Source organism: Pogona vitticeps, chromosome 2 (genome assembly GCF_051106095.1).
Source record: "Pogona vitticeps strain Pit_001003342236 chromosome 2, PviZW2.1, whole genome shotgun sequence".
In the NCBI taxonomy this organism is placed as follows: Eukaryota; Metazoa; Chordata; class Lepidosauria; order Squamata; family Agamidae; genus Pogona; species Pogona vitticeps.
This window is the reverse complement of record NC_135784.1, coordinates 89185842-89206606: the sequence shown is the minus strand read 5'-3', so window position 1 is coordinate 89206606 and position 20765 is coordinate 89185842. Positions and strand designations below refer to the sequence as shown.

Genomic DNA, 20765 nt, shown 5'->3' with positions numbered 1-20765 from the left:
TCTAGTTTGTACTGGAAACAGGCCATAATCCTGCTGCTCCAAAGCACATGAGGCAGCTTACATCAAACAAAGGCTGCTCAAGACTCAATGGAATATCTCTTAACACGTATCTCTTGCCATCTGTAGCACTTTGAGGAAATGGACTTTTTTTTTGTAATGGAATACATTAGCTGCAGAAAGCATATACCCACAACTACTGTCCAGCAAGCTGATAGTTTTAAAGTGCAAATACTTTATAGAACAGTGAACAATCCTTGTCCATGTGCTGCCTTCTACTTTCATTTTGATCAGAATCCTATTATTTACAGCCACTGGTGTAAAGTCCAACAGCATGGTGAATTGGTACGAGTTAGGAGGTTAGTGCTTATATCTATTGTCACATAGCCCTCACTTTACTTGGCGTGCAACAAGAAATACAAGCCTGAACTTCTAAACTGGCAGCAATTTGTAATTAGGATCCATGCGGGTGCAATTCGACTGGTGGGTGCAAGTAATGGGAATCTGGCCACCCTTTACTGGGTTTTTAAAATGTTGTTCTAAAATAAGTCCTGCTTAAATTGATTTACTGTGCCATCCTGACTCAAAAGTGCACCAACAATAAAGGTTTAGCATTAGGCACAAAATGCTTCTGTCAGCAGAATCCTTCCCTGCTGACCACTCTTGAGAAATCTACTGAAAGAAAAGTCTGCTGACAGACCTGTTCTGCTGGCAGAAGAGTGTGAAAAGGGGGAATGGCAATGAATAAGCCAAGTTATGCCAGATCCAAACCTCCTCCAAGCTGGGGACATGGGCACAATGCTGGCATTACAGTGCTGACACAAACTTAAGTAATAGTGAGGGCACCCGTATGTAATTTTCAATATCCCAAGCATATGCGGGACTTGGATTTAGCATAGCTTTAGTTGGTCTCACGTTGGTTCAGTTGATTCCTGACCACCTTTTCCAGACAGAATTGTGCTTTTGGTATGTTTCCACAGTTTCCTCAGCATGTTCTTTTTCCTCGGGCCTTCTGTGCCTAGAAAGACCTTTTGTTGCCTGGGCTACATGAAGGACTTCCACATTTATCAGTGCTAAATTTAACAATCAGGCCCTTAGAGGGAACTATTTCAACAGCACATGACCACACCATCAGTTCCAGCCCCCTAAAATGATCAATAGCTTAGTTTCCTTTTACTCAAAACCCAGGATGAACAGAAATCACATACATATAAATATATTAAGGTCGAAAAGTATATTAAAAAGGAAAAGGAAAAGCTGCTTGGAAATTGCTTCTCCATGGTGTGATCCCATGTGCTGTGAAAGGTGCATCACAGCCACAAACAGAAAGAAATCCATATAGCTGGCCAATGTGGGAGGGAGGGGAAAAAACTTTGCTTATTACCCAAAGTAATTGACAGTGGTAACAACTGTTAATCAGTCCAAAGCTAACAGCTGAACTGTGCTGACCCAAATTTGATTATACTACCAAAGGATTCAAGATGTAAGGACCCTGCCTTTCTGTGATTGCTCCAGGCATTCAGAAGAGAGTCTAATGGAAAACTTCCACTATATACTTCTTGTCTTTTCTTCGAGACCAGAAGTAGGCAACATATCCTTTTCTTTTTAAGTAGAGTCTATGGAGCCCCAATCTTGGGTGTCAGCAAATGTGGTGCTGAAAATCCATCTAAATTGCACTTTTTGCTGCAAATAAGACATGGAGGGAGTATACATTTCGTTTTAATGGGGAACTATATTCCTTGAAACCTCCAGGATGTATTGTTCTTTAAAACAAGGTATCTGCTCCCCATGTACCATATTTTTCCGTGTATAAAACAACACTTTTCCCTAAAATAATTAAAGGAAAAATCGAGGGTTGTTTTATACTTTGAAGTAAGGGGGGAAGGGATCAAAGTGCTTTGATCCCTGTTTCCCCATCCAGGTTTTGCAAAGAAAATGTAGGGGGAAAAGCGATTTCTGCTTTCCCCTTACATTTTCATTGCACAAAGCAACTTTCCTCCTCCAGGTTTTGCAAAGAAAATGGAGGGGGAAAGTGATTCCTACTTTCCCCCTACATCTTCTTTGCAAAACCTGGAGGGGGAAAAGCTGCTGTTTGCAAGAAACTTTTTTGCAATCCAACTTTCTTGCAAAGAAAGAAATTTTGATTTAGAAAAGTGGGGGACGTTTTACACATGGGGCGTCTTATACACGGAAAGATACGGTACCTTGTTCTGAGCAAAAAATTATAGCTCTGTATTTTTAGCAGCAAGGTACTGATATGATGTGCAAGAAGTTCCACCTGTGTTACAGACCAAGGCTAGAACGTTAACATTGCTTATGTGGGGAGAAATCACATTGAATTTAATGGTCCTCTAATCACTTTCCTATCCCAATAATTTGGTATACAAGATCTACTAAAGCAGTAGTTCCGAATCTCAGGTAACCCAAGTGTTCTTGGACTACAGTTCCCAGATGTTCACCACCAGCTGCGCTGGCTAGGATTTCTGCAGTCCAAGAACACGAAGAAACACTATATCACACTGAAAACATGACAGCCATGTGTATTAAGCCACGCAAGTTGCAACATACATTCCTTATCCTGTCCCCATAAAGTCGAGCCAATATCATAACATGCAACAGCTCTGACCCTTCAACAGTGTTGGACTTACTGTATCTGAATCCTCCAACACTATCTGAAGAAACCCCAATGTATTTATCTTTGTTTTTCTTTGCTTTTTTCCTCTCTTCACGAAGTCTGTCATCATCCTGGGCAAATTCAACCATTTCTTTTACTTTCTGGCGTATATTTATTCCTTGGTCTTTGCCATTCTCATCTGTTTGAAAAAAGGGCACAGAAAGTCAGAATTAGGGAGCTCTGGTTAACCTCCAGCAGAGGGTATTTCGAAGAAATGCAGACAGAAACTGGATGTACTCCAAAATATAAGATTATGATATTCTAGAGAAATTCTCTAAAATGAGTGACTGCTAACATTTTTATACACGAACATTTACCTCAAGGGATAGCACTAAGCCACAGGATAATATCTGAGAGAAATTCAGTTTAGAAAGTGTGTTAACTGGTTTTGTTCTGTTAAGAAAGGTTAGCGTTGGGTTCCTTTTTTTAGAAACAAATTTAAAAACATGATGCTTGGAAACATGGTTTCTGCCAATGTTAACCCATTTAGAACAACATTCCCTCTTAGCCTTTTTTTTAAAGGGGGGAAGCCATCTCTCCCCTCACACCCCTTCCCCAATGCTAATTGCTAGATCTCTCTGTCTTGCTTCAAAACGGCATTTTTAAAAGGCTGTCAGCTGGAGCACACTACAAACTAAAATTTGCCTCACTTCTCGAGGCCTCTTTCTTATTCAGAACACACACTGGTCTTGCTGCCTTTGCACTGTAAATATTATTTGGTGGGAGGAAAAGAAATCCCTAGCTTCAAACAGATGTGTATGTTTGGGAGCTCTAACCTTTTCTTCCCATATGATTAAAGCTATTCCTTTACACACACCACAGGGGACCAGTCTCTAGTGCATATTTTAATATAAACCCGAACACTCATGTTGTGTTGGTTCTGTTGTTATTAGCCAGTCTTTTCTGCAAGTTCTTGTCTTCACTAATTAATACTCTAGGGTCCCACGTCTTGGATTCTGCACTCTTCACACAACCGGCAACAGTCACATTCTAATTAGAGTGGGGAAGCTTCTAAGCTGGTTCAGGTGACTGACAACTCCAACTACTGTTTTAATTTGCTTATAAGATTTTTCTATCGCTCACCTACAAAGTGGTAATTTTCCAGGGATCGCAAATCATAAATGTGTTCTCTGGCACTTGTAACAACACGCTCTGATCCATTCCTTATGAGGTAAGATAGGAGCAGCAGAGACTATAAAAAATACAAAGCACCTTATGATTATATGAACAAAAGCCATCAGTATTTTAAATGTAATAAAAAAACACCCAGCCTAAATGTAAAAAATTAGTGAAGAAAAAAAAACAGGATTTGTTCCTATTCAAACAAGTCAATTATAATGTTGTTTCTTAAAGCAAAAATAACTGACAGTACAGTGCACAAATGTAAAACTGCATTTACTCACCAAGATGCTAAAAAGTAGAGCATTAAATTATAAGTTATTTGCCTGAAGAATGACTGTTCTTGAACAGGGGGAAATGATGGTTAAGGCAATTTAAGAAAAAACAACTCTACAGAAAGAAACAATTTTCTTTTGTGTCTCCCTTTTTTTCCAATTGCCTTATTCCCCAGTGTTTTTCCATTTAAGAGCAATTTTTATGGCAATTTATTTATGTAGCTTTCTATGGAAAATGTGTTGATGTACAAAATTCACTATTTTCAGGTACATTTAAGGAAACTTCAAAACAAAAATAAGTAGAAAAGTATTTTAATTTTGTGAACTTCCTTACTGCAGGATTTCCCCTTTAAAAAAAAAAAAAACTATATCTGAAGTTATTTTGATGTCAACAGAAGCATGCTTATAATGTACAATATACTCGGAGCTGGCAGATAAATCGAAGTATCCTCAAGAAGATTAAATAATATGCATGGCGGCATTAAAAATTAATCTGCATTATGCTTTAGGGAAAACAATTACTATAACATAAAACCTACATCAAAAACCCATTCCAAAAAGGGAAGTATCTTAGAAAAAATTCCACTGAGTAGGCAGTCTTTCAAATCTGAATGACTTTTCCTGTAGCACCTTTTCCAGCACAACAAGACATGGAAAAAATGAGTACTGTGATGCTAGGAAACAAATATTTTATACTGAACATATTTACCAAAATTGCACCAGAGGGGCTACAGGGAGAAGAGGAAGAAACAATTGTTAAGTCTCCAGATAGATACAAGATAGAATATAATTAATAAAATTGTTCAGAGAGTGAAGCCAACACAACACATGAGAGATGCTAGAGATAAATATTGTGTCTGTTAAACAGATTTAACATAAACATGCAGAACAACTATTTTTAAAAACCCCAACCAAACAAAGCAAGACCAGGTCTCTCAGTAGTAGGCCAATAAGGTTATTTGCTTGTTTGTTTTAAAAGATCAAATTATGGAGAATCCCCTATTTAGCATTTAATGAAGCAATAAAAATTAAAGTTGCTAGAAGGCATTAATTTAAGAGCTATTTCAGAGAGAGTGAAAGAAAATATCTTGTTTTTTTTTAGCACAGGCTTCTTTCCTAAAACATACATTAAAAAGCAACTTGATTAAAATCAAGCTCATGCTAATTGCACACAGAGGATCTAGAAACCTATGAAGTTTAGCATGGATATTATGCTAATGAAAGCACAAAACTGAGTTAATTATGAGAGGACACTGTGGTAAAATTAAAACATTCACTTCTGTTTGTTATTCAGTACGTGCAATTTAGAACAAAATTAAAACTCAGAAAAAAGTGTGAAAAGCCACTTAAATACATACCTTATAAACTCTCCTCCAGTTCTTTTTGTTGTCTTTTAGCATTCGTGTCCAAAGCATGTTCATAAGTTCTGGAAACTGTTCATACATAAAAGTGGCCCTAAAAAAAAGAGAAGGAATTATTTTTATGGAGCTATTTTCAGTAATGGTCCGCTAGGACCTACCTTTGACAGCAGATGGCAGAACTGTTCTAAATTAGAAGCTCCATTGCCTAATGTAGAGCTACTGAGATTTGTACAGAAGTATTTCATACGCAGAATTACTCGGTAGATTAGCAATGCTGATAAGTCTCCCCCCACTATGGAAATAATGAAAAAAACTAGAGAAAGCCCACTGTTATTTTAGCCCATCATGACATTCATCTGCCCTCTGTGTTTATGAAGTAGCCCCAACTTCCTCATTTTGTATTTCTGAAAAACAGTTTGCAAGATCCTGGCCCATAGGAAATCTTCTATGCTCCAAATTATAATGCATTCAGAAAATAGATTTTAATAAACAGTAGCTGGTGGCCATCATTCTGAGTGTTGTACAGTTAATACTTCTTTCTCTTCATCTCATATTCCTCAGAAATGATGAAGCAGGAGCAGTCCCTTCCCCCATCATATATTTCTGCATAAAGATGTACCTTTCTTCACTGCTGAGTCAAATTATCACTTACTTGGCAATCTCTCCCATGAGTTGCCCTGAAGGTCCCCATGGATCATCGTTGGTTGCTTCTCGAACCTTAGACTCAATTTCTGAATAATTCATAACCACATTGGTGCTGGAAAGAACAGAATTAAATGCATGCACAAAGATTAGCATCAAAACTGAGAAACACATGAAAACTTAATAATGACACTAGTGGGTACCTTAATGAGATACCTCTACAGGGTGGGAAAGAAAACATCTTTACTGGAGAAGCTACCCTGAGGATACTCCAACACATTTAACTATCTTTAAGAAGGTTTTACTATTCCATTAACCTTCTCGAGTATAGATCTGAGACTACAGATTACATTAGACTTGGATCCAGTCCAGTTCAAAATGGCTTTGATTCAAATTAGAAGTAAAAGTGAACTGCTGACAACAATAGTAGCATTCCCTGTCATAGCTAATTTGCTTTCTTCCACACACGCCAGAGCACACACAACAGTGTTTTGCAACATATTCAGAACTTGAGTCAAATGAAAGATGTACTTTTTCAAAGGCACCTACATATTAAAAGCTAAACAACATAACATCGCTTTGGCAGACACCAACTCCACTACAAGAAGCAGGGAAAAGAATCACTTTCTTGACTTGGAGGTGGTAGTACCACATGGCAAAAAAGCATATTACCTTCCTCCTTCAGACAAAAATAATGCTAAATATCATCTATATATTCAAGTTGTGCTTGTAAATGATTTATGCACAAACACAAGAAAAATAAAAAGTTTTAGTACCAGCAAAATAAAGTACTTCTGTCCGATTCCCAGCTTTTTATTTTTCCTTTTTCAAATTTCTGTATAAATCCTCAGTGGCAAGGTAAGGCTAATTAATATGCCTTTACAATTTTCCAATGCACATGGGAAAGCAGATTCTTCCTTACAGAACATGATGGCAGCAGATATTTTAAAAAATCGGATGTACAAGAGAATTGCCACAGGGAAACTTCAAGAAGAAGACTATTTTGGAACCACTGTGTCTAGAGCAGAGATATCTCCCAAATTCAGGAGGAGAATTCAAGTCTGAACATTCCACTATATCCAAAATGCCCCAACTGCTAAGAAACTGAGATGTTCTTCTCAGCTAGTCTTTTAACAGTTAGGAAGTTTTTTCCCAATATTCAACCAAAATCTGGTTTTCTGTAACTTGAGTCCATTGTTCCATGTCCTGCACTCTGGGATGATTGAGAACAGATCCTGCCCCTCCTCTGTATGACAGCCTTTCAAGTATTTGAGAAGTGTTATCATATCACCCCTCTATCTTTTTTTCTCAAGGCGAAACATATCCAGTTCTTTCAGTCTTTCCTCATAAGGCTTGGTTTATTTATTTATTTATTTATTTATTTATTTATTTGATTTATATCCCGCTCATCTGGTAAATCTATACCACTCTGAGCGGTTTCCAGCCTTCAGTTGAATATCAGGAAAACTTTCCTGTTAGAGCAGTACAACAATGGAACCAATTACATTGAGAGGTGATGAGTTCTCCAACACAGCAGGCATTCAAGAGAAACTTAGACATTCACCTGACATATATCCTTTGATTTCGAGCAGGGGATTGGGCTTGATGGCCTTATAGACCCCTTCCAACTTTACAACTCCTTGAAGACCCAGAAGTATCAACTGGGTGTCAGCTCCCTATCCATCAGGCTCTAGTTTAAAATGACCAAGGTAGCCTGATCAGGCCTGGCGTGCTCTGGTCCATGGGGTCATGAAGAGTCAGACACGACTTAATGACTAAACAACAGGATTTTGCAGCTTTCAGCACACTAAACAACAGCCTGATCATCCTTCAGGAGCTACTGAGATTCATGACCAATACCTTGAGATAATACTTCAGGTCCATGTAGATACTTTCCAACAAAAACAGACAAAATCTGAATCCAAGGTAGACAAAGGAGGGTTCCCATATAATTCCATTTGTGTGCCTGTTTTGGATTGGAAAACCTTCTTATTGAATGGACAGCTTACTGAATGAAACTAGTTATCTTATCAAACACCTGATATTAAAGGTGATAGAAATTTTACCCATTGCACCTAATATACCAGATGCAACTCTGGAAACTGAGTGAGAGGAAATAGTGTAACAGAACAGTGAAAGAAAAAGGGAGATATTATTGACTGCATGTGTCAGCTAGGAATGCTTCTGGCTTCACTAGTAGTCTCCATGAATAAACTGAGGTTGGCTATGGCCAACAGGAAGTGTTAATAAGCCTTTTCCAGAAAAACAAAGCTCTTGTTACAAACACACACCCATTTATAGTAGAGGTTCAACTATTGCAGAGTATTCCCTGGCCATTGATGAAAGAAGATTCATTAAGATACTGGAGCAGCAACTGCATTAGCTACTCCTTACCTTCCAGGCGTGCATCATGGCATAGGTTCTTACCTATACAGAACTTCATGAACTCGGACCTAGCTAAGAAAGTCTTGTCTGTTCTCTTGCACACTCTGTACATCTTAAGCCACAAGGGTCATGGTCAACATTATCCAATGAAGGAGATAAAAACTGGACAAAACACTCAACTTATTTTAAGAGTGGCCTTCCATTTGCAGAAAGTGTTCTAAAAAAGGAGGCCTTCCCCTCATTGCTTATACTGCATTTTGCCAACATTTCATTTTTTTAGTTTCACTTTATTATGGTGTTTCAATATGCCATGTAAGACTCTGGAATATAGATAAGGAATGACAGAAACTTGAATAAATAAATAACAATCTTCACAGCCAATGCCTGAGATTCAGCTTTATGTATTCTCTGTCTAAAGAACATAGACCCTGTGTTTCTGAATTAAATAAGTCAACAAATGAAAACCATTACATATATTAGAATATGTGTCAAAACAGAGCAGATCTGTATAGCAGCAATTAGATCTCTGTTTATTCACCATTAAAGATCATCTCATCAAAACATATGACTCAAGCCTAAGGTTCTGCAATTCCCTTTTACTATAGGCAAATGTTAACCTCATGCCGTTTTTGATTCCCATTCATATGGAACTTGTTTTCAAGACAGGCTTCAGAGATTTTGCAGCTTTCAGCACACTAGTTTCCTTGTCTAATGTAAGGAATACCTGTGGATCAAATGGGAAAGGTTCTGTTTTTACGACCTTTCCCCAAGCCCTTGTTTGAAGGGCTGGGGGAAAGACTCTAAGATGAAGTGTTTCCTATATTTCTTCAAGTTAAATGCTTAAGATTGCAAGTCATGCAGGAAAGAAAAGCCACAAATCACCCATTAACACCCACCCACACCACTTCAGTTAGAATTGAAGAAAAGTTCAAGACGCAAGTAAATCTACGAGAAAGGCAAAGGAAGAGATCAGGGAAAGCTAAAAACACACACACACACAACTCAAAATTACAAGCCATAAACAGCACTCCGTGGGGCAACACACTCAGTTTCTGAATCCATCCTGCTATAAAAACATTGTTCTCCGTGAACAGAAGAAAGTACTCATAAATCCCAAGAAACGAGGTAACATTCCAGAAGAAAAATCTTTCAGTCACATTTCTTTCAGCAACAAATGTAAACTGGGCAGCGGAAGGAGAAGGCGGGAGAAAGAGGGTTGTGTAATTTGGCTACGTTCCAGGCCATTTAAAAATAACCATTTCTAAAAAGGTGGAAATCTAGTTTTATTCTTCCTTTCCCATGTTTTCTATGGCCCTAAACCCATGCCCTACCCATGATGCCTGTGACCTTTGAAGCAGAAAAAAAAAAATTCACTTCCAGATGTGAGGGGAAAAAGTGACTAGTCTGATTGCCAAGACTTCCTGTGACGGATATAAATTTGATTGTGGAGGACACTTTCAGACACCAGGGGGGGCTCTCAGTTTAGTTTATACTGGGCGTCTTCCAAGGAATCCTGTTGGATTCCATGCACAAAATTCTTTGCAAATAAAAACGGGCTGCACAATAGCTGGATTGACAAATGGACTCTGAATACTTTAAGCTTAAAGCTTCTTATAATCCAAAACATTGTCTGGCAGGGACCAGCCTGTTATTTTTAAACCTAAGCATCTGGATCTCTGTCATGAACATTTCTGAAAAATGACCGTACCAATAAAACTAAACAAAACTCACTTCCAATCTCATTGCAGTTTGAATAAAAAGTGATGTGTGTGGGGACAAATGTTAGACATACAGTCAGTGTTGTAACAGCTATGAACAAAAACAAGACCTCAGGCCAGGTGAAAGTTTAATATTTGTTTCCAGCAGCTTCTTCATGAAATAGGTACTATAAAACCCCAGTCAGCTATTAAATTGAGTCCTGTTCAGACACTCAAGATTATACATCGCTGTGCACACAAGCAAGGCATAGGCCTGTATGTTATAATCTTATTCTTACACCTGTGACATGTGTATTTGGACATTTGTGTGAATATCTGCAGAAAGGAAATCTACTCAAATCTGAGTGTAGACTTTCCTTCTGCAAACATCTGCATTAAATTCTGATGAATTTGGGGAAAATTATACTCTGAAAGTCCCATGCTAAGTAACCAGTCTTATCGAACATCAGTATTCAAGTAAGAGATGCACCAAGAGGCAGGAACACTTGGGGAAGGCAACATCATGTGCATGGCATGGTAGAGGGCATGCACGTGAATGGACACAGACATGGGCTTCTGAAGACCTAACTAATGTTTTAAGCTATCTAAAATTTGTATGTCACTCTCATATCTTCTTTGCTAGATAGCATATAAATTTGGTAGTACGACTGCTAAGAAATTATGCAAGAGTAGACCTCTCAGGAAACAAGAGAGTAGACATTTATTCTAACAGCATTTATCTTGCTGTTTGGTTGAGAATATTGGCAAGGTGGAAGTAACCAAGACTTCTGGATTTCTTTGATTTCAAACCCGAGAGGTCACCACGAATTTCCCTAGACAGAATTCTGTGAGCTTTAGCAAATAAATCAAAGTCCTCACAAAAGTCCTCAGTTATATGCAGGTGGGGAATGAAGGTTCAATCACCTATTTTGTTCCCATGAAGAAGACAGGGAGATAGGCGGAAGTGTCTAAGCTCCGTGGGAGCTGCAAGGGATTAGGGGACTGATAGCTTTTTGAGTGGCATCCTGTAATGCAGAGGTCATCAACCCCCGGTCCGCGGCCCATTGCCGGTCCGTGGCTTAAACCTCACCGGGCCGCCAAGACAGACCTCCCCCCCGTACTCACCCCCGCACAGGTTGTCTGCACCTGCGCGCATGCTTGTGCGCCTGCGCAAACGGCGGTGCGGTCTCCCAGAGCCCGGCTGGAAAGCTAGCAGTGTGGAAGGACCCATCGGCTGAAGACAGGAGCCCAGGAAATTCAAATGGCCTTCCCATGTGGCTCTGTCTCCCGCTGCGGGGTCCCTCCATGCTGCTGGTTTTCCAGCCTGGCTGGAAAGCCAGCAACATGGAGAGATCCCACGGCGGGAGACAGAGTGGGGGGAGATAGGCTTGCAAGTGAGAGCGGGCGGGCAGCAGCAGGGAGAGACCCCACAGGAGGCAGGAGCCTGGGCGATGGTGCAAGGCGAGGAGGGCTCTGGACAGCCCTGACAGCCTGCCCACTCTCCCCTGCAAGCCTGCCTTTGCCCCCCTGCTCTGTCTCCAGCCTCTGTCTCTGGCTGGAAAGCCAACAACATGGAGAGATCCTGCGGTGGGAGGCAGAGGGGAGGGAGGCAGGCCCACAAGGAAGAGCGGGCGGGATGTCAGGGCTGCGCGGAGCCCTCCTCGCCTTGCCCGATCACCTTTCACACCCAGCCGACAGAGCCCTGGAAAAATTCAAAAGACCTTCCCCCTGTCCTGACTCCTGCAGGGTCTCTCCCTGCTGCTGCCCGCCCGCTCTCCCTTACAAGCCTGCCTTCCCCCCCCGCTCTGTCTCCAACTGCGGGGTCTTCCTGGAAAGCCAGCAGCAGGGAGAGACCCCACAAGAGGCAGGAGCGGGGGGGGGAGATCTTTTGAATTTTTCCCAGGCTCTGTCGGCCGGGAGCGCAGGGTGATGGGGCAAGGTGAGGAGGGCTCCGCACAGGACTGACAGCCCCCCCACTCTCCCTTGAAAGCCTGCCTTCCCCCCCTGCTCCATCTCCAACCGCGGTATCTGGCTGGAAAGCCAGCAGCAGGGAGGGACCCCGCAGGAGGCAGGATGGGGGGAGGTTTTTTGAATTTTTCCAGGGCTCTATTGGCTGGGAGCGCAGGGCGATGGGGCAAGGCTAGGAGGGGTCCATGCAGCCTTGAAATCCCCCTGCTCTCCCTTGGAAGCCTGCCTTCCCCCCGCTCGCCCAAGAGGTGGCCGTGTAACACATGAGCGTGAGGGGCGTGCCATTCATAGTGGGTGGGATGTCAGGGCTGCGTGGAGCCCTCCTTGCCTTGCCCAATCACCCTGCGCTCCCAGCCGACAGAGCCCTGGAAAAATTCAAAAGACCTTCCCCCCCCGTCCTGCCTCCTGCGGGGTCTCTCCCTGCTGCTGCCCGCCCGCTCTCCCTTGCAAGCCTACCTTCCCATCCCACTCTGTCTCCAGCCGCAGGATCTGGCTGGAAAGCAAGCAGCAGGGAGACCCTGCAAGAGGCAGGAGCGGGGGGGGGGGGGAGATCTTTTGAATTTTTCCCAGGCTCTGTCGGCTGGGAGCGCAGGGCGATGGGGCAAGGTGAGGAGGGCTCTGCACAGCCCTGACAGCCCCCCCACACTCCCTTGCAAGCCTGCCTTCCCCTGCTCGCCCAAGAGGTGGCCTTGTCACACACAAGCGTGAGGGGCGTGCCATTCATATGCACAATCTGGACACGCCCACCCATGAGCATGGGGATGTGCCCACCCCCGAACCTGTCCACGCATGGAATCCATACCCCTCAACCAGTCTGTGGTTCAAAAAAGGTTGGGGAACGCTGCTGTAATGGACAGAGACACAGAATTCTGGTTCAGCAAATTCCTGATGAATTCAGGGGAATAAACTCTGAAAGTCCCATGCCTATTAACCAACCTAATCAAACATCAACATTCAAGTAAGAGGTGCAGCAAAGCAATATTTGATTTTTCTGTTAACAACTCTTTGTATGTATAGCCACTATTTCTTGAATGGCTTATTCTAGGGATGTAGACAAAGAAAGTATTTGTTTTTGTTTATTTTGGGGGTGCCTCTATTGTTTTTGTTGTTTTCCATGAAAGGGACTGGCTTTTTCAGGTAATTTCATTTCATCTTCCCTCATTTGTTCTTCTGACACTAGTAAAAAAAAAAAGCCTTAAAGAACCCATAAAACAACCACCCCCCAAAAAAACAGAGGCAAGGCTACAGCGAATAAATCTACTCCAAAAGCAAGCAATTGTACAATCAACCACCACAACACAAAACAATTCCACCCAAAACACATCAAAATTCACAACCTTATCAGTGCAAATATACAGTGGCTGAAATCCTGTTGCTTAATGAGTAGCAACCACTGTAGAGAATCAAATCATTAAATCAGCCTACTTTAGTTATGACTTACTACTCTGAGCAACAGGATTTCAGTCAGTAAATTAACCAAATAACATTTTTATAAAAAAAAAAAATCTGTGAAATAGGGCAAGCACTCCCTCACACAGGGGAAAATTAGCAAAATAAATACACACACATACAGCCACCAATCTCAAAACCCAAGTAAAGCAAGGCAAGAAAAATACTCAAAGATATCCCTGGCCCAATGACTAGGATATGGGGAGATTTCTCTCCCCCCACCCCCCACTTGATATATTTCTTCCCTTTGAGTCCAACATAGCAACAGGCACAAAAATAATCGTCAAAAATATGGGAGAGCAATCCCCCCCCGAAAAAATCAAGGAAAAAGACGAAAGACTCAAGAGACATAGGCAGGTAGCTGGGCAGAAAGGGAGCACAAGATGGAGGGCACTAGGAAGGCGCTCACATATCTGCCAGAAATGAGTAGAGTGGAATGAAAAAAGCACTCCCGCTGGGTTCCAACCAGTCCAGGCCATTTTACACCCATTTCTGCCCAGCCCAACAGCAGCCCTCATGACACTATTTCACAGACAATTTCCCAGGTGCTTCAATACATGTTGGATGAAATGTCAAACAAAAGAAGGCAAATGAAAAATGCAGAAATTTTCAGGTACCCTTTCATTTAAAAAAAAAAAACCACCTGTTTTTAATAGGATCCTTTTCAAAAGCCAATGAAAGATCATGAAGAAAACAGAGCCTCTTTCGTGCATTTTTTTTTAATTTTTGGGAAAAAAAATTCCCATCCTTACCTGGTTCTTGCCAATACAGATATTATCTAATATAGTGGTGCCCCGCAAGACGATTACCTCGCAAAACGCTTAATTCGCTAGACAATGAGTTTTTGCGATCGCTACAGTGCTTCGCAAAGCGGTGGTTCCTATGGGCAATTTTCGTTGGACTATGTTTCGGACCATGCTTTGCAAGACGGTGGTTTTTTTTTTGAGACGGTTTTTTGCAGGGCAATTTTGACAGCTGAGTCCGCGACTCGCAAAACGGGTGTTTTCGGGACCGTTTTTTGCAAAACAGCGATTTTTTCAGCTGATCCGCGCTTCACAAAATGGTTTCTCTATGGGTGATTTTCGCAAAAAGACGATTTTTCCCTACTGGAACGCATTAAACGGATTTCAATGAATTCCAATGGGGAACCACATTTCGCTAGATGATGTTTTCACAAGACAGCGATTTTTGCTGAATGAATTAACATCATCTTGCGGGGCACCACTGTATTCAAAATTTCCTCTAAAATTTAGTTCCCAAATAATGTATACCCATTTTAATAATGAAAATACACTGGAAAGAGCTTTGACCATAAACACTTCTTTCCATTATTTTTTTTAAAAAACAGAAATGCAATTTCAGAACTTTCCATATAATCACCTCATAAATTTGTTATTAAAAATTTCACTTGTGGCTTTTTTTAACCAGTCTAAACTGTAAGATAACAGGTCAATATATTACAGATTCCAAGTGATATTTCCAAAGGTTTAAGAGCACTGTAAAGCAACCCGTTGAACATAATAGTTCAGTGAGCCACCCACTGTTTCTCATCTGAAAGTGACCTCCTGTCCTGAATTTTTATTACAAGGAAAAGATGGACATGGAAACACTGTGTTTCATTCACACTGAATTCTTTCCCCAATCTCCTAAAGTTAGCCTTCTCTACTGTAATTGTAATTTCTGCCATCCTTCACAAATGCCTCCCTGCCTTCATGGAGCTTGTTCTTTAAGATCTACATAAACTATGAGATTTGAAGCAACTTTTAAGAGAGATGTAGTAGAAAAAAAGAAGAAGAAGAAGGTATTGGTAAAGACTATTTCTCTTTCTTCCCCACAACCAGAGTATGAGTAGCATTCTGTTTCCAAGTATTCAAGGTAAAAAAAATCAATGAATTATTGTGAAAGTGCTGGAAGAAGACTTAGGAGTCCTGGTTTCAAGTCCTCACAAGCCCATGAAACTCACTGAAAAAGTCACATTCGCCCATCGTAAGCAACTGACAGGTTTATTGTCAGGACAGAGCAGAGGAGGACAACCATATACACTTCCTAGATCTCAAGGGTGTATGTGTGTGAAATATAACAAATCAAAATAAACACCTGAAACAAAATAAATAGAATACTTAGTGTCAGAGGTGATAAAGCAATATTCTAGAGGAAATTAACTAGAAAATATTTAATTCAATTTTTAGGGATGTTCTCTATGAGGATACTGTATAGCAGGGGAAAATAGAGAGACACTAAGCTAGTGTTTTAGGTACACAAAAATGGAGTTTAAATGTTGCAAACTGTAAGGCCTGCCAATGCAATTACTTGGCCCTTGATACCTACAATATATCATCATTACCTTATTGATTTGTGGGCGACACCTGTAGACTATACCAATGCAGAAACATATACCCTGTCTAATTTTGTAACATCCTTAGTTGGAACACAGAAAGTAACATCTGTAATAACTTCTCTTAAAGTATGCTTAGAAATTATTTGATCTAAGAAGGCTAATGAGAAACATTTCTCAAACCTCTGAAATGGCTGAGGAAACAAGCAATGGAAGTATAGTTACATAGTTAAACTTTATACTATCCAATGTACATTACAAAGCAATTATGGCATTGAGCATAGATGGAATTTCTGAGGAACAGGTCTATTAAGTTTGCAACAAAATATTATGGTTCCTGAAAAGTATCTCAAAGAAAAATATTTTAAAAAGGCTATGTGCAATATATCCTTTAATGCTCTGTTCATGCAGCTTACAGAACAATCCTTAAAACTATTTCTATCAGCTCAAGATGATTGTCATAAACTGAGGCAGCATCAAGTGAACAACTTTGAACTGAGGCTAAAACTCTGAGCACACACATCTGGGAGTCACTGCACACATGGAGCTCAGCTAGACATTGTTCCAGGCAGGCAAAGAGAATCTTGCCCTGCAAGTCCTTTTTCATTAAAAAAGGCATATTTCTTTTTTTCTTGGCAGAAATGAGAAGTGTGCATCAGAATCAGCCAAAGTCTGAAGGCCAAGTGGGCCCATTCAAATTGGTCTTTGTGCTTCCCAAGAGAACATCTCCAAACCTACCAGAAGAGACAGTAACTCGAATGAAAATATTCATTGGCAACCTGTGCCTTAGAAAGGAAGATACATTAATCATAAAAAGAGTCTATTTCAATGAAAAGACTGAAGGTGGGATTTTTACAGGTTTGCACTCTCAAAGCCTCTATCAGCTTACCTGGTGACAGAACGAGGCAATGACCCTGGAGGAGTGGCATCTAAGAGTTCTTGACTCAGGCATATGGCTTGGCAGTGCCTACCATTTGGTGCAATTTTCAACAGAAAATTGAACACAGACTTCCAAAGAATAGCAAGGAGAGACAAGAGGGCCTTCTTAAATGAACAATGCAAAGAAATAGAGGAAAATATTAGAAAAGGAAAAACCAGATATCTGTTCAAGAAAATTGGAGATATTAAAGGAACATTTTGTGCAAAGATGGACATGATGAAGAACAAAAATGGGAGGGACCTCACAGAAGCAGAAGACATCAAGGAGATGTGGCAAGAATACAGAGAGGAACTATAACAGAAAGATCTGGATGTCCCGGACAACACAGATAGTGTGGTTGCTTACCTTGAGCCAGACATCCTGGAGAATGAAGTCAAGTGGGCCTTAGAAAGCCTGGCTAACAACAAGGCCAGTGGAGTTGATGGCATTCCAGTTGAACTATTTAAAATCTTAAAAGATGATGCTGTTATGGTGCTACACTCAATATGTCAGCAAGTTTGGAAAACTCAAAAGTGGCCAGAGGACTGGAAAAGATCAGTCTACATCCCAATACCAAAGAAGAGCAGTGCCAAAGAATGCTCCAACTAATGTACAATTGCACTCATTTCACACGCTAGCAAGGTTATGCTCAAAATCCTCCAAGGTAGGCTTTAGCAGTATGTGGACCCATAACTCCCAGAAGTACAAGCTGGATTTTGAAGGGGCAGAGGAACTAGAGACCAAATTGCTAACATGAGCTGGATTATGGAGAAAGCTAGAGAGTTCCAGAAAAACATCTACTTCTGCTTCATTGACTACCCAAAAGCCTTTGACTATGTGGACCACAGCAAACAATGGCAAGTCCTTAAAGAAATGGGAGTGCCTGACCACCTTATCTATCTCCTGAGAAATCTCTAGGTGGGACAGGAAGCAACAGTTAGAACTGGATATGGAACAAATGATTGGTTCAAAATTGGGAAAGGAGTATGACAAGGCTGTATATTGTCCTCTGGCTCATTTAGCTTATATGCAGAATTCTTCATGTGAAAGACAGGACTGGAGGAATCCCAAGCCGGAATTAAGATTGCTGGAAGAAATATCAACAATCTCAGATATGCAGATGATACCACTCTGATGGCAGAAAGTGAGGAGGAATTAAAGAACCTCTTAATGAGGGTGAAAGAGGAGAGTACAAAAATGGTCTGAATCTCAGCATTAAAAAAACTAAGATCATGGCCACTGGTCCCATCACCTCCTGCCAAACAGAAGGGGAAGATCTAGAGGCAGTGACATATTTCAGTTTCTTGGGCTCCACGATCACTGCAGATTGTGACAGCAGCCACGAAATTAAAAGACACTTGCTTCTTGGGAGGAAAGCGATAACAAACCTCGACAGGATCTTAAAAAGCAGAGACATCACCTTGCCGACAAAAGTCCAAATAGTCAAAACTATGGTTACTCTAATAGTGATGTATGGAAGTGAGAGCTGGACCATAAAGAAGGCTGACCACAGAAGAATTGATGCTTTTGAATTGTGGTGCTGGAGGAGACTCTTGAGACTCCCCTGGACTGCAAGGAGAACAAACCTGTCCATTTGTTCATGGATAGGTTTTTTTCTCTTCTTTTTCTCTCTATTTGTTCCTATCTTTCAAAAGTTTTATTATTTATGCTGTTGTATATATGTATACTTTTATTATTTGAGGATTGTTAGCCGCCTAGAGTGGTCCTGAGTTGGCTAGATAGGCGGGATATAAATTAAATAAATAATAATAATAATTTTGAAAGAAACCAACCCTGAGTGCTCACTGGAAGAACAGATCCTGAAGCTGAGGCTCTAATACTTTGGCCATCTCAGGAGAGGACTCCCTGGAAAAGACCCTGATGTTGGGAGAGTGTGAAGGCAGGAAGAGAAGGGGTCGACAGAGGATGAGATGGATGGACAGTGTCATCGAAGCTACCAACATGAATTTGACCCAGCTCCGGGAGGTAAGTGGAAGACAGGAAAGCCTAGTGTGCTCTGGTCCATGGGGCACGAATAGTTAAACATGACTAAACGACTAAACAACAACCATCTGGCGCTGTCCCTTTGCTCTGCTAATTGCTTCCATCACCTGCCTCTGCATACCTGCTTCCTCCAGCACACCTGAAGTACAGCCTCTCTGGAAGGAGCCAACTGCTCAACATCTGCTACTCTGCATGGCGCCCATGCTGCAGCTGGCTTTTTCTCTGCCTGCCTACCTCGGCCATCTCACCTGACTCCCTGCTCTGCCAGTTTGTAAGACTCTACCACCAACAGCTGCCAATGTCAGCCTCTGCCTGCTGCCACCAGCTAGTTGGTCCCTTGATGCAAAAAATCTAGCTCACACACCCAGCATATCATCAGCCACTTAACACAACAGGATTAACCAAACAAAATCACTACCTTCTGCTTCTGCTATTTGCCCACCTGTCTGATATATTTTAGGCCTCTGACATATTTTTAGGCCTCTTCTATTACCACAGAAACATGAAGCTCTCATGCACCAACAGAGAGCAATGTCCCCTTGACAAGAGTGACTAACTCTGGATAGCTCTGTGACTTCCTGTTTTTTTCACTCCTAGCACCTTCCTTCTGGCTAATGAAGTGTTCAGTTGCTACTGCTCTCCATGTTATTTTTGCAGGCTTGAAGCTCTAAGTCGAATCAAGCCTTCCAAATCCATGAACATCTGCATGGCATCTTGACTCAAGTGAAGTAAGACTGTCAGAGTATCTTACCCTTGTGTGGATCCTAGATGCACTAAAACTAGTCAAGTTGTAACACTAGTTTACTTTGCCCACAAAAGACTAGGTTGCTACAGGACTGTGTAGCAGAGACTGTTCATCAGGAAGCATACCCAGTACATATGAGATGGGATGCAGCAAAGACGGAACTGTATGGTGGCTATTCTTCTAATGCCACCATTTTATACTATTAGAAAAGTTTTTAAATGGTTTCCAATAATCATTAATTCCCTAACCTCTATGCTTATTCTTCTATAACTCTGTACGCTTCTCGCTTGGGGAAAACCTCTATATGTGTCGTTTTCATAAAGCCTGACCAATGTGTACAAAGACACACAGGAAAGTGAAGCAAATCATCCTTTCCCTCCCAGTTTTGGGGACTGTACTTCCATTGAAAGACCATGCCACCCATCTTTTACACTCCATTTAAAGGTCCTAACTTAAAGCCAAGTTTATTCTGTGTGTCATTTTCAAAATTCAAGCTGATGACTTACACTTTTCAGTTTCTTCCAGATCTGCTATCGATAGACAGACAGACATAGACAGACAGGCAGGCAGACAGATGGATAGATAGATACTGGCCATTACATTTTATACTTTTAAGGCATGCACCAAAACAAAGTACAAAAACAAAATACAAGAAATAACTCTGTAGCTACTTATTTGAAATCTGGCAGGCATTACCATGTTCCTAAGGAGCTACCATCTCTGAAAATTTCACCCAATTCTGACAAACACAAAAAAACGCACAAATGTTCCAATGATAGCCAATGGGAGACCAAGTTCTTTGGAAATCTGAATCTCAACTCAAGGGTGTGATCCCAATTAAATCAGTCAGGCTTCTAATTAATCTGAACCAAATCTCAGCCAAATTGTCTGAATTATCCCATCAGGCACAAAACTGAATGCTGTGGTCATGCACCACTGACAGAAACATTGCATGGGTTGTTAAATTAAGAATTAACACATTTTGCATTACCTTCTCTACTTTGGACTGCAGACAAGCTACTTATTGTGTATGTTTATATGTATTGAACTTATGTGTATTGAACTTATTGTGTATGTTTATATGTATTTCAGCATTCTGGGGGCCATGGCCCTTGTTTAACAATGCTGAATAGAACAAGCAATGCTAGCATTCATTACAAGGTCACAGGAACATAAGATGCTGCCTACTTTCACT

The 20765-nt window shown here is 41.0% G+C and overlaps 1 protein-coding gene across 1 annotated transcript in view; it reads right to left on the bottom strand.

Moving 5' to 3' along the window:
• CLINT1 (clathrin interactor 1) overlaps positions 1–20765 on the bottom strand; it is a 93802-nt gene that overhangs the window by 31072 nt on the left and 41965 nt on the right. The window contains exons 2-5 of the mRNA XM_020791329.3: positions 6079–6183; positions 5424–5520; positions 3755–3863; positions 2646–2810 (exon numbers count right to left, since the gene is read on the bottom strand). Of these exons, the coding sequence (XP_020646988.3) occupies positions 2646–2810; positions 3755–3863; positions 5424–5520; positions 6079–6183 (476 nt within the window). The remainder of the gene's footprint in view (positions 1–2645; positions 2811–3754; positions 3864–5423; positions 5521–6078; positions 6184–20765) is intronic.